The 14,288-nt window shown below is 44.8% G+C and overlaps 1 protein-coding gene across 3 annotated transcripts; it reads left to right on the plus strand.

Moving 5' to 3' along the window:
- Positions 1–3,749: 3,749 nt before the first annotated feature.
- Positions 3,750–13,782, plus strand: LOC148426156 (uncharacterized). 3 transcript variants are annotated; one of them, XM_088410951.1, is made up of 4 exons: positions 3,760–4,138; positions 4,517–4,633; positions 7,520–8,178; positions 10,294–13,782. In XM_088410951.1, the coding sequence occupies exons 3-4, from the start codon at positions 7,962–7,964 to the stop codon at positions 12,627–12,629; spliced, it is 2,553 nt and encodes an 850-aa protein (XP_088267077.1). In that variant the 5' UTR covers positions 3,760–4,138; positions 4,517–4,633; positions 7,520–7,961; the 3' UTR covers positions 12,630–13,782. The 3 variants fall into 3 exon arrangements, with proteins under 3 accessions (XP_088267076.1, XP_088267075.1, XP_088267077.1); XM_088410950.1 differs by having other exon boundaries at positions 3,750–4,138; positions 4,517–4,648; positions 7,520–13,782; XM_088410949.1 differs by having other exon boundaries at positions 3,750–4,138; positions 7,520–13,782.
- Positions 13,783–14,288: the final 506 nt, after the last annotated feature.

A 14,288-nucleotide genomic window follows, 5' to 3' on the forward strand; every position in this document is an offset into this window, starting at 1 on the left:
TATGTTTCATATTTTACATTGCATTTTCATATAATAAGCAAAAAAAAACGACATTTCGCAAAGGCTTATACCCAAGTCAACATCATAAAAGCGATACAGAGTATACAGTACAGCGTGAAAAAATGTGGGTCAACATGCACAGAAATGGAAAAAAGTTGTATAATGCAGCTTATGTATCACCTGTGGGAGTAGATAGGTCCACTTCTGGTATATGAAATGAAAAGTAGAAGGAGTCCTCAAACAACTGTCTCGACCGCAGTTATATCACGCTCTCGCCAAGCGCAATTGAGTTCATATTTCAAAAGGCCTCCAATGATTTGCATTTATTGCACTGAGCTGTGTGGGGAGCAAAGCAGATTGCTTTTTGGATGCCACAAAAAAAAAAAAAAAAGTTTGGAGCTACACTTGCAGTGTGCATATTTTGCCACCAGGGGGTTCCAAGGCTGCTCGCATATATTTGCATGAAACCTGACGTCATATCTCCAATAATAATGTCGAAAAAACACTTAGTTTTAAATGTTTTTTTTTTGTTTTTAAAACTGACAACTGAAATGACTCCTGATATTCGTGAAGAAAAGGGTTCCATTTCCCACACTCGCAACTTGCCAAGACATTTCATTAGGTACACATGTACACAGGGGGCGTGGCCTAAAAATCCACACAAATCCAGAAGGAAATACCCATCTCATTCTTAATCAAGCAGGAATATTTGTAACTAATAATGTAATGTTTTGCTAGCTTAATTTATGACATAATGCCTTTTTTTGCAGGGGCTTTACTCTTGGATTCTAGTTTATAGTTGACTTTCATCTCATGCACTGATTTGCTAGCTAGCTCACTTGCGTGAATTATCTCATAGCTAGCTAGCAAACAATTGCAAAAAAAATATATAATCTTTTTCTGAGGTTCATTTACGAGATAATGCCATTTTTTTGCAGTGCCTTTTCTTTTGGATTCTATCTCATAGTCTACTTCTATCGCTTGCTCTGATTCGCTAGCTAGCTCACTTGCGTGAATTATCTCATAGCTAGCTAGCAAACAATTGTAAAAAAAATATATAACGTTTTTCTGAGGTTCATTTACGAGATAATGCCATTTTTTTTGCAGTGTCTTTTCTTTTGGATTCTATCTCATAGTCTACTTCTATCGCTTGCTCTGATTTGCTTGCTAGCTAGCTAGCATAAATGTTCTCATAGCTAGCTAGCAAACAATTGTAAGTATATTTATAACTTTTTTGGTTAATTTACGAGATAATGCCGTTTTTTTTTCAAGTGGCTTTGCTTTCGGATACTAGCTCATCGTCTACTGCCTCATGCACTGATTCGCTAACTTGCGTAAATTATTTCATAGCTAGCAAGTTAGCTGATCAGAGTGCTGAATTGACACAGATAGTCGAAGCAATTCTTTATATTTATCATATCTGAATTCAAATCTTATTACGCTGACACAAACGTCTCTTAATCCTTCGGAATTCTATTTTTTTTTTTTAAATTAGGTTGATGCTTATTTTATAAGTGTGTTTCTACGATTGCTATATGTGTGCCTGTGGCTAGCACGATGAATAATGAATGACTTCTGACCCAAGCTTTTCGAAGAAGTGCAATGCTCTTTACTTTAAACAGATTATTTTTGAGTTTGCGTACTGAAATAAAACCTTTTGGCAGTAAAGGGTTTAACAATACTGTACCCATGTGAAAACTGCAGAAAATTGTCAAAATTTTCCTGTGGTGTGGCCATCCTATAGCTCCGCCCCTGAGTGTAAATACACCCAAATATTCCAAACTCTTAACTCCCAAAAATAGAACCCCAGATTTTTTTTTTTTTTAATGGGACATCATTAAATTACATCCTTCATCTTACGATGTCACATACCGTCGAACAAAATCGATTTTACACCCCGTTCGCTCATTTCAAGACAAAGCCGACAAGACGACCGAGTGCAAATGACTATTTAGAAACGATACGTTCAGGACTATAAAATGAGAGTTCCATTTGATGGAGGAAGACTCGCTCCGTCCTGATGATTACCCTCCCAACTCAGACGTGATGAATACTCTTAAAATTCAGAGCGACACGGAGCCGCGATGATTCACATCTGTGTGATTACAGCCATTGAATAATAAAAGGCAGGCAGGGAAATGATACAATAATTAGTTCATGTGCCACCGAGAGCCGCAGAAATCTCTCTAATACTTGGCAAATGTGACTCACTATTAGAGAGTGATAGCGTTTATTAGATTCAATCACAGCGGATTCCCTTTAAACTAACATTTTTTTTTAATTCAGCTTTTATTCAATTGTTGCCGTGTTACAAAAGAGCCGCGCGTGTGGAAATGTGTGGAATAGTTTAAATGACTTTTCAGGACGTTATTTTGGACAGTAATTTCAGGATTGTGATTTAAAATCATATTTGCATGCTGCTGGTTATGAATTTTGGCCTGTTTTGCTGCCGCATCACCGCACCCCCTCAACCCAGGCTTCACCTATTCAAAGAGAACGTGAGGGTGCTAAACTAGGTGAGCTTTTTTTTTTAATTAACTTAATTAATGGGCTAGTCCACTTTTATAGCTGTTTTCAGCAGTAAAGCTAAATAATTTGCCTATAATTAATTTAATTATGCAATTATTTTTCCATGTACAGTGTTCCAACGCTACAGGTGGTTATTGAGGTTATTTTCATTTATGATCAAAACCTTTTCTATTGCAGGTTTACTCTGCTATTTTTCTTGTGATTTTATCTCCTTTTAAGTAAAACCTGTAATAAAATAGCAAACGTCATTAAAAAAAAAAAAAAATGGACCTCTGCTACATGGATTCTAATTTATGACCATATAACATGCAGGGTTACTTTGATGTATATTTTTAAAATAGATTTTTCCTCCTTCCAAGCTGGAAAAAAAAATATATATATTTTTTTTGTAGTTTTTTTAACAAAAGAAACAAACAAACAAAAAAGGGTGAAAAGGTCTCTACTTTTTTTTACTCATTTACAAGTTGAGCTGTGATTGGTCTTGGGCACGTGATGTTATTTTCAGATGACAGCAATGTACTTAAAAGTACAAAATGTACTTTAACCCTTGTGCAGTATTTTGACAATTTTGGGGCCATTTTCTTCCATCACTCACAATATTTTAGGTAAACGATGTTACACTCCTGAAAGTGTGATAACAAAATGGTCCTGCCATACTCAACTTTGACATGTTGTCACCATCAGGGTGAAATTTCAGCTCCCTAGAGTATTTTTAAAGGCTTTCCTTATGATATGAAATGCCTTTGATGTAGAGATCAAAAGATTGGACTAAACGCTGCACAAGGGTTGAAAGTACACATCTTACATGGAATATTAAATACCGTAAACAATTAAGTACACAAAATAAATAATTTATTTGACTGCTGAAAATTGCTAAATAAGCGTACTATCCCTTTAAGGGCTAAACTACAATTGAGGACGTCCATGCTTGTGCACCCAAAAACTTCAAAAAAAAAAAAAAAGATAAATTGCAAAAAATAAAAAAGGCGTTTAACGCTTGGTTCATCTACTGGACTTTGCCCGAAAACGTTTGAATGGCATAATATTGTCGGGTTCGTAGTCCGAAGCGAAATTATTGCGCTTTACTGGGTGGACCGATTTGTGCAAAAACGAACGATTTCTCGGCATTTATGTTGGCAAAAGAGCCGTAAAAGTGCTCCCGTCTAACCTGGCTGCAGCTACCCGGAAACATTAGGAGGGCCGGAAAGGACCGATGTTTGGGGAGCACACGTCACTCACTTTTTTTTTTAACCCCAAAATAATTAGCGCCCACCACCATTCCAACATTTTCCTCCGTGTAACTGTGCCGCTAAGCCCAATTGTTCGCTCCCCGTCGAGGCTCCAGCGGGATGCGGAAGGACGACGGCGTTACCCGTCGTTGATTGTTTTGCGTGCGGAGGGAGGCGGGAGGGCGGCCGGCCGGACTCGCTTTAGCCTTTTGGCTCGGCGTTAGTGAAAATGGCTCCGGCTAAACACAGGAAAAGTGCACGCAGCTATGGAGGCGAGCGCTAGCTGCTAGCTCGTAGCTAATTGCTAATCGCTAATAGCTAGCTCGGCTCGAAGAAGGCGTGACAGGCCGCATCCGTTTTCTACGCCCTCCAACGCCCAGGTAAACACATTTTGTGTCAACTCTAATTGACCACGAATGATCAAAAACTACAGTTAGCATCTTAAATTTACCCTGCATAAATTTTGCATTGATTTTTTTAAGCGATGGCTAACGTTAGCATGATGCATTTCCTTCCCCCCCATAGACGCAGATAGAGCAACGCCACTCACTTTAAATGATCGAACTAGGGTGAATTGGAGAGTTTGGAAATATTGTTTATTTCCCCACAATTTTTTCTTACTAATATAAATGCGACTTTGCAGAAGTATTTCTTGGCATGTTTTAAACCGCCTCCAATGTTTACACTGTGCAGCGAGAGATGCTAATGTGTGTGCTTCTTTTCTTCGCTTTTTTTTTTTTTTTTTTACCCCCTTGCAGGATTGATGCTATTCCCGAAAATGAGAATCGGCCCAAACTGCGATAAAATAACTCCCTCGTTCACCGCTCGGGGGATCGTGTTGTGCAAAAGCTCCTTAGGATCGAATGGAGGAAACGGTAAGAAATGAAGAGGTGAGCAAAAATAAACACGACGTATAAAAGTGAGACGTTGGAGTGCAGCCAGATTGCTTTTTTTTTTCTTTCTCTTCGCGTGTTTACAAATGCAACAGAAAGGAACACATTGCAACCACTTTGCACTGACTTGCAATGACGTGATTTCAATTTGATACATTATACTACAAAGTTAAACGCCCCATTTGTAACTTATTGAAAAAAGCCGCATTGCTTTATTTACATTTGTCTATAGATAGATAGATAGATAGATAGATAGATAGATAGATAGATAGATAGATAGATAGATAGATAGATAGATAGATAGAAAATCAGTTATCCCAAAGAGAAAATGTCACAGCAGCAATATTTATAAATCTACACTATTGTGCATTGAGTGAAATTAATAGGTTATTGAACCAGAGATGGGAAAAACTTTTGATTCGGGCCACAAAGTCTAAAACTTGACAAAAGGGATGCCGGACCAGAAGCAGATGGATGGAGTGTTATTGACAATCCACCTCATAATTAAAAAAAAATGCAGGATATTTCAAAAGAAAATGACCAAAAGCTTTACAACACAAAAAGAATGCAGGATATTCCTAAAGAAAATGACAAAAAAGCTTTACAAATCTGTTATTGTGACTCCTACAACATCAGAATATATATCTATCTATCTGTTATGATTTTAAAGCACTGATCGGTCCGCTATCCTTCAGGAAATTAACTATTCTCCACCTGAATAATAATTTCCTCAAGTTTGGCTGGCCAGATAACAAACTTAATGGGCCGCAGTTTGACCATGCATGTAAACAATAATAAACTATATTATTAGTCATTTTAATGCCAGGTAGGAAGAAGAGTCACACTGTGGTGCAAACCCATGAATATTTATAGTATTTGATTGTATATGTCTTAATCATTTTCAATGTTTTTTTGGGGGGAAAAACAGTGACAGTAAATGAGTGACTTTTCTGCTATTGGGCTAAGGCGATGTGATTTTTGCATAACATCATCACAGTTTCCAGATGTATTCATTTCACACACAAGTGGCGTTGTGAATTATGCAAATTCATATCAAAGATGACTAAGGCTTTCAAGCAAGAATTAGAATTTAAGATCGAAGCCGCTAAACAATTTTCATTGTGCGGATACATGTAAGCAACATCGCTGAAATTTGTGACGCTTTCGCCCCGCTTGAATTAACCCAAGCAATCGCTGTACAATAATAAAACAATAAAAGTGATGAAATGTTGGCGCTAAGATAATCCCCACTACTTTGCCGTTCCTACTGTATTAAATCCACTGTACTGTAAACGACCAAAGTAGACTCCATTATAATCATCTAGTGAGGTAACAAAGGTAGAGCGATGGAGCACAAAGGTCAACGTTTTAGTGCCGTTGCCTTTGTTAAGTTGATAATGTTCAATTGTATATAAAGTCTCCGCATAGTTAATCAAATGCCAGGGTTTCAAAATAAGAGACCTAGATAATTCGTTCAAAAAAAACAAAAAAATTCGATCTGGAACGTGTATAGCTGAATGGAATGAGGAAAAAAATGTTTTGAGACCGGGAGTAAAAAGAAACAATTGGAACAATGGCTTTGCAAAATGGCGCACCTTTTATAACGATGTGGCCATCACATTTATGTTCACGTTGAGACTTTGCGGAAAAAAATAAAGGCTTGAGAAAAGCTGAACTTTTTTGGGGTTGATGAGAGGCGCTGTAATCGCTTGCGGGTGTGCGCCGACTTTTCAATTGACTTTGAATGCGGCGCGCATAATCGTGCCATCACGATATTTCTGTTGTTTATTTTCACGTACCTGTCTGAAAAGATTGTTTTTTTTTCAATCGCTGATGGGGCGGGAAAAAAAAAGTATTTAACTTTGTCTCTTTGTTGAATTTTATTTTATTTTTATTTTACTGGCATTTTAACAGCGGCGTGTAGACTTTTGTAATCACTGATCTTGACCGAGCCGATTCAAGATATTTATAGACAATTTTGCCTTTAGATAGATGATGCTCAATGCTGATTTATACAATTATGGAGGTATTAAGTCAACAGTATATTGTTTGATAAACATGAACTGATTATGACTGATACTCAATTATATTAAGCGTTGTTGTCCTTATAAAGGCCACGTTGTCATAATGCTTGTATAAGATGTCATTAGATTGTGCAAGTTGTCATAATGAGATTGTAGCGGGTATTTTTTCTTATATATATATTTATATAATATCTCACTGATGCGAGTGAGACGTTTATTTACCATCAGCGTGCTCCAATCCAGCAGAAGCACGTCAGGGTAAGTTGTCGTAAAATCTCAAATGTTCATGATGATTACTAAGATGAAGCGGCTGAAGAATCATACGAAAATAACAAAATATGAATAAAAGTGAGCATGAATTGGAATGTTGATATTGAGTCAACCTATTTCTGCCGTATTCCTCAAATAGTTGCTCGCGTGAGAAGGGACATTTGAGTAAATTCGCGGCGCATCCCAAATGGGTAGCGGGTTTCGATATTAATGACTACAAACATGGATTGGAAATACAATCTGTTTATTGTTTTTTTTCTTTTAAATATAATTACGGACGGGTGACGCTAGGTCCGAAGGGGTGGCGTGAAAAGCCCGATGGGTTTACAATAGGCTGCGGGAAACTCTGGCTTACTATGCGAGGAAATAGAAATACCGTACGACTTTCCATTACAGTTAATATTTAAGAAGCGTTCTCAAATTGATGGTATGGACTCGTTCACCGACCCGACAAAAACGGACCTTTGTCGTATATCGACGTCGACGGTAGCGAATGAGTTACAATGTCAGTGTTGGAAGACATGACTTCCTTCTATGACATGTGTTTTTCTTTAACTTTGTGTTTTTTTTCCAGCGTCAGGGTCTCCTTGGCTGAACACAGATGAGGATTCTCGCTTAGATCAAGGGAAATGTCAATGCAGTAACTTGCAAAGGAAACAAGAGGAAGTCTTTTGAACTGCTTCGCTCTAATTTATGATAAGCAATTTTGAAATTTAGACGGAAGACATTTTTTTTGACGCTTTTGAGCTTCCCAGCTACTCTACTGCTTTTGGAAGTAAATTGTGAGCAGTGGCTGACGATCGCGAGTACCAAGTGCTGATTTTGTACGGTCCAGATCGGAAACTTTTAACTGACATTCAAGTCTTTCTGGACAGAAACGTTTTCGCAGAAGCGTCTGTAGTTTTTTTTTTTGTTTTTTTTTTTTTGAATTTCACCACTTTGTGGTGGGACTCTCGTCGCTGCTCGTAGCACTGGAGGTTTGGCCTTGCACCCCCCCATGTGCATGTGAGTGGGAAATGTTCCAGTTTGGAAAATACAATTTGGACATTATAGAGATGTTAAGTGGGCACCAGGCCCACCAGTTTAAAGGCCTGGGTTTAGACCGCCAACTGCAGCATCAGCAGCAAGTGCAACTCCACCAGCACCAACTCCAGCAGCAGCAGCAGCAGCAGGCCGAGTCGTCGGGAGCTCTTCTGTCTGGACTTGGCTTGGGCCCCCTGCAGGGGTCAAGAGGTAACGCCTTTTCTGATTCTGCCTCCATTTTTGCCAAGATGAGTGCCCCTCCTCCCCCACCTTTACAACAACAGCCTTCCTCGTCCCCGAGCTCTCGTTCAAAGTCCAGCAAGATGAGCAGCAGCGGCAGCTCAAGCCATTCTTCCGGCTATCCACAGTTCCTGCGCTCTTTCCACCCGTCTGAGGCAGCACTAGCGCAGGAGCAGTTGCACCCAGGTGTAGGCCGCTTTGAGCACTTTGCCGGAGGAAGTAGCAGTAGTGTGAGCGCCGGGGGGTTAGGAGGATTAGTAACATCCGCACCTCCACCCCCGCCTCCTCTGCATCCCGGCCTCCCCGTTCCCCAGGCGTCATCTGGCCCCTCCTCGTCCTCCCCGTCCCCTTCGACCTCCGCGGCCACTTCTAACAACCCTTCTAGCAGCAGTGCAGTCAGCTCGTTGGGACACCAGTTAGTTGGGGCCCAGTCTGATGCACGGAGCCTTCACCAGCAATTTAGTTGCATGCTAGCCGCTAATCAGTATTTCCTTTCCGGGGTGCCCGCTAACGCTAGTTTAGAGCAGTTCCTCGTTCAACAGGGTAGCCATAACCACTTAGGGATCGGTTTGAGTCAGGGCGGCGGGGAGCCTAGCACTAGCCTCGCTCCGCCCCCCGCGCTGCATTCGTCTCACTCGCATAGCCACGCCGCTTCTCAGTCGCAGCAGGCTCCGCAGCAGGCCTCTCAGCAGCAACAGCTTCCGCCTCACACCCTATCTCATCCCCATTCTCATACCCATCCTCATCACCCACTCCACCCCGCGTCCCAGCCCTCGTCTCTGGGCGGCTTTGACTTTCAAGGCATCCCCGTGCTCTCGTCGAATCAAATAGCTTCGCTGATGCAGCAGGAAGCGGGTTTGCCGCTTCCCCTGCCGCTTCATTTGTCCTTGTCCAAGGACGACGGTAAAGCCGAAGTGGCCGGTGGCGGGACGGGTAGCGGCGGCGGTAGCAGTAGCAGCAGCAGCAGCAGCAGCAGTAGCAGTAGGAGGAAGAAGGCGATGGCTGGCTATTTGCCCCAGAGAAAATCCGAAAGCACTAGCAACGGCCATAGCGGCCACGGTAACCCGAGCAGTAGCGGCAACGGCGCACTTAGTCACGCTCAGCCCCCGGCTTTAATCGGAAGCGGGGTCGGCTTGTCCAACCTGGGCGGGGACCCGTCTTCCCTGCTCGCCTCCTCATCTTCATCCTCATCAGTAGTTTCTTCTTCTTCCTCCTCCTCCTCTGCTCCCTCTTCCTCTGCTGCCTCAGTACTGGTTACTAACGAGCCTCACCTTTCTAAATCTGATAACTTGAGCTCAATTCGAGCTAACGCCGCAGAGTCCGATACGGAGTCAATTTATAGCTGTGGAGAGTGCGGTAAAAGCTTCCCTCACCTTTCAAGCCTTCGCAGGCACATGCGCATGCACGAGCCGACCGCAGCCGGCACTAGCAAATCTGCCACTACCGGCCCCAATCCCGTTCACATTAAAAGTCAGTCCGATCCCACCCTCCCCCATTCGACCCAAGACACTCCCCGGCCCCTGTCCGATTGTTGCCCTAGTCCAGACAAAATATTTCATTGCCCCGATTGCGGTAAAGGCTTTAAGAAAAAGGGACACCTCCTGCAACACGGTGTCCTGCACTCTTCGGCCCGCCCGTATGGCTGCTCCACCTGCTCTCGGGCGTTTAATCGTAGAGAGTCACTGACACGGCATGAGAAGATACATGAGGAAAAGCCATTCCGATGTCCTGCCTGTGGTCGTGCCTTCCGCGAGAGCACCTCTCTACTCAACCACGCTGCCTCAGGCACCTGCGGCAAGCCAGGTAGGGGACCCAAACAACGAGGCGGCAAGACAGGAAGCGATGGTGAGGACAGAGTAGGGGGGAGCGGAGGAGGTAACGGAGGAGGGGGAACTTATCCGAGCAATAGGGGGGTCATTTATGGGAAAAGTGAGGAAAAGGAGGGTATAATCAATGTTGGGGAAGCAGAGCAAAAATCAGGTTTAGGATGTGATCTGTTTCAGTCTGCAAGGGGAGGGAATTCAAATGACAGGGACAGAACAGATGGTAAATACCCCACTGACTACTCTCGGAATCGTTACACAGGCTACCATGAAGACCACCGTTCTCAAGGTAATCCGTCTCCGTGCTACTCTGGCGCCTCCCCCTGCGGAAGCGGGATGGCCGGCCCGGCTCTGAGAAAGGCGCCCCTGGCCCCAACACTGCATCCGCACTCTCAGAGCCACAACCAGCACCATCATCCGCAGCAACAACCCCACCTGCCCCTCTCCTCTCTCCTGGATGACTCGGAGGATGATGTCACTAGCTCCGTCAATAACGCCATCTCTGCTATCACCGCGGCGACCGGGAATCGAGACGACAGGGGGGACATCATAGGAGGCCTGCTCGGCGGTCTCGGCCTAGGGCCCCTGGGTTCGCCGTCGACGTCCGGCATGGATAAGAATTTCCGAGTCGGCGGCAACCAGGAGCCGCTGAGCGGCAACGCGCAGAACCCCGCCGCTAAGCCCAAACGGCCCCGCAAACCCAGAGCCAAGAAAGACCCGGCGGCCGACGGGCAGCCCCCGAAACGTAGGCAGTACGCTCCGAGAATGGGAACCGGCGGGCTCCCGCGCACGCACCTCTGCAGCGTCTGCGGTAAGGGTTTCGCACGTCGCGAGACCCTGCGCAGGCACGACCGCATACACACCGGGGAAAAGCCTCACCACTGCACTGTTTGCGGAAAGTATTTTCGGGAGGCTTTCCACCTTAGCAAGCACCAGACCGTTCACTCCGGGGCTAAGAATTACAAGTGCAGTATCTGCGGGAAGGAGTTCGGCTACTCCCAAAGTCTCAGGAGGCACAGCAAACTGCACCAGAAAGGGGAGAGCGAAGAGGTGCCCACCACGCCGGCTCCAGAGAATATGAACAGCTTCAATCCGAACCCTCAGTGCGGCGTGACCCAGGACGGGAGCCAGAACCAAGTACCGAGCACCTCCTCCTATTACTCCTACCCTCAAGATGTCAAGCCTCAAGATACCCAGCCGCATTCGCAGCCCCCGCCTCGTCTTTACACCTGCGCTATATGCTGGAAGTCCTTCCGCCACCACTTCCATCTGACTGCTCATCACCAGACGGTTCACGAAGGTGGGGGTGAAAAGCATTTCTGCTGCGAGGTGTGCGGAAAAGCCTTTGCGTACTCAAACAGCCTTACCCGGCACAGGCTCTCCCAGCACGGGATCACCCGCAGCGAAGCCTCCAACCCCCAAGAAGGCGGCGCCGGCTCCGCGGACACCAGGGGAGGGAGCGACGTGAACCAGTCGACGTCGGAGAGCGAGGCCGCCACCAACGCGCTGCTGCAGATGGCCCCGTCCGCCGAGGGCCACGGGGCCCCGGGTCTTAACGTGGTCGCTCACGGCCACCAGCAGCCGCCTCCGCAGCCGCCGGCCGGTTACTCTCCCCTCTTTTATGACGCGGCGGCCCAGTCTTCAGCCTCCGGTGCGCCGTCCTACTCGCAGCCCCTGCCCCCCAACTCTACAATCATGCCCCCCCACCACCCGCACTCCCCGGCCGGGGTGAAAGGAGAGCACATCTATCCGGCCGGATCCCGCAGCCGTACTCTGCACACCACCGCCCCGTTCCAGCCCCTCACGGAACTGCCCTCCACCGAACATCACCATCTACATCATCATCATCATCACCCCCACCATCATCCTCATCATCAGTCAGGTGCCCAGCCCCAACAACACCTCGACTGCAGCAACCAGTTGCCGCACGACGAAATCAGACGACACAAGAAGAAAAAAAAAAAGTCCGATAGAAGAGATTGGCAGGGAAATAAGTACCAATCCCAAGACTTAGTCCGGTTCCGTGGGAGTCACAAGAAGAGAAAGATCAGTTGTACGGTCAGAGGCCAGTCGAACAAAAAACAAGGCTCCCTTCGCTTGACCATTAGGCGGGGAGAAGGATCTGGTGCCGGCGGGTATAAACTTGTCAACACCGGGGGCGTGAAAGTCCAGATCCTGTCGTCCTTAAAAGTTCCCGTGAAGCGCTTCGGCTGTCCCGTATGCCTCAATTCGGTGTTCTCCCGCAAAGCGGGCCTGCTGGTCCACATGGCGATTAGACACCCGCAAAAAGCCAAAAGCACTCGAGAGCGACTTCAGTGCAGCGTATGCGGGAAGCAGTCTCACGGGCCCGTGGCGGCTTTTGTCCATCGGGCTTCCCATCGCGCCAGAGGGACGTTCTCCTGCCGGCGCTGCTCGGCTCGCTTCTGGAACGCTGCCCTACTCCAAAGGCACAAGGGCTCCTGCAGCCGCGCGGCTAAGGGAGCGCGTCAAGTCGACGCCAAGAAGCCCACGCTATTAAAGAGACCGCCGGTAGAAAGGCAGACCCGAGACGGTCAGGGCGACGTGCCGTACCATCTACTCGGACCGTATAGATACTGAGCGTCCCGGTACCCCGTGTGAAAAACACCGCGACGATTAAAGGGACTTGAAAAAAGGAAGTCGATTTTTAGACTGCTGAGTTTAGGACCCAGTGCGGTAACAACTACTGTAAAGCATCCTATTAAATCACCTGAAATGCTTCCAGATTCTTTTGGAATGTTTTTCAAAAAAACAAAAAAAATAATGTGACTGTTTCCGTTGGATCACTAACCCCTTAAGTGCATTGACACTATGCTTGGCAGACACTGTGCAGTCACTAGGCAAGTTTAGATAAGGTTACATGCACATGTCTCTCTCGTATTCTAACTAGCATCCCTGCTACACACCTTTTGCTGTAATATAAACTGTGTCTCTGCTGTGTACTTTGTATGGTTCATGTAGCACCTCTTGAGGATTTTTTTTTTTAACATGTAAAGTGCTTTTATTAGGAGTAGGGACTTTGGGATTAAGACCTTTTGTTGATAGTTTGTCAGTGCATGTTTGTTCTCTGGTCAAGTTTTTTGCTGAGGTGATATGTGATGGCTTATTCAAGTATATCCCAGAAGTTTGTAGTGTAAATTTTGATTTGGAGGGCTTCTCCTTTACGCCCTAGTGATCATAATCACTTATAGGTAAAAAAAAATATGTTGATGGTAATTAGTCTAAAGGGTCTCTCTCCTGCCAAAATGAAGAAACTTACAAAAAGCCTTGCTTTTTACGTTGGCTTCATTGCTTTCGATGATTTTTCTTAGTTTTTATACCGAGGGATAGAACGCAAGGTAAACAAGTGAACTATAACATGTTTTGTCTCATGTCCTTTGTACGCTCTTTTTAGCAGTGATCATTTCTACGGCGCTTCACTTTGTGTTTAAGACAAGGACCTATTCTCCGAGCAAATGTACTATTCCATGTATTTATGTATGTAATTGTCTTCATACCGATTTTAGACTGAACCTCAACCTTTTAGCGTGTGCCCGGTTTGCAATCATACTCTGTCATATTTTTTTTTTCTTCTAAAGAAAGATGTTAATTTCCTCACTAATGAAATGTCCATGCCTGTTTCACACCTTGTTTTTCTTCTAAAGAAAAATATAGTTTTAGTAGATTTCTATCACTTTATTTACTGAAAAGCCAGTAGTTGATTATATTTGAAATGAATAAACCTTGAGTGTAATCATCGCTTTTCATTTCTTGTTCAAAAGCCAAACGAAATACAATGGGGGAATTTGAACGCGCTTCCTGATTCCGGGTTTTTATAAATAAACCTACCGCGTGATGTCTTTTGAAGATCCAAAATATTCAGGCGTTTTTTTGATAGTTTTTAAACGCTCTGTGTTACTTGCAGTTTATAGGAACCGGAATGCCTTTCTAGCTGTGAAATCCTTTTGGCCTAAATCCAAACGCTTTCGTGCAAGTCCACTAGGTGGCAGTAAATGGGTTCCCAGGCTCCAGGGTTGCTTTGCCGTCCAAGTCACATGGACTTACACTGTGATAAGGGAATAATGCTGTGTGGCTGTGAATTCCGCCTGCGGTTTCCTTTTAAAACCGAATAAACGGACAATATCAGTAAGATCCGTTTGGATAAGGAACCAGTTGAACGACGTTTAACCAAAACTCGGACGGTAATCCCCGTGGACGCACTCATTTGGCGTACGCTAGGCTAAAAGTCCTCATGTCACC

Source organism: Hippichthys cyanospilos, chromosome 3, assembly GCF_059441005.1.
Source record: "Hippichthys cyanospilos isolate Australia breed blue-spotted pipefish chromosome 3, RoL_Hcya_1.0, whole genome shotgun sequence".
Classification (NCBI taxonomy): domain Eukaryota; kingdom Metazoa; phylum Chordata; class Actinopteri; order Syngnathiformes; family Syngnathidae; genus Hippichthys; species Hippichthys cyanospilos.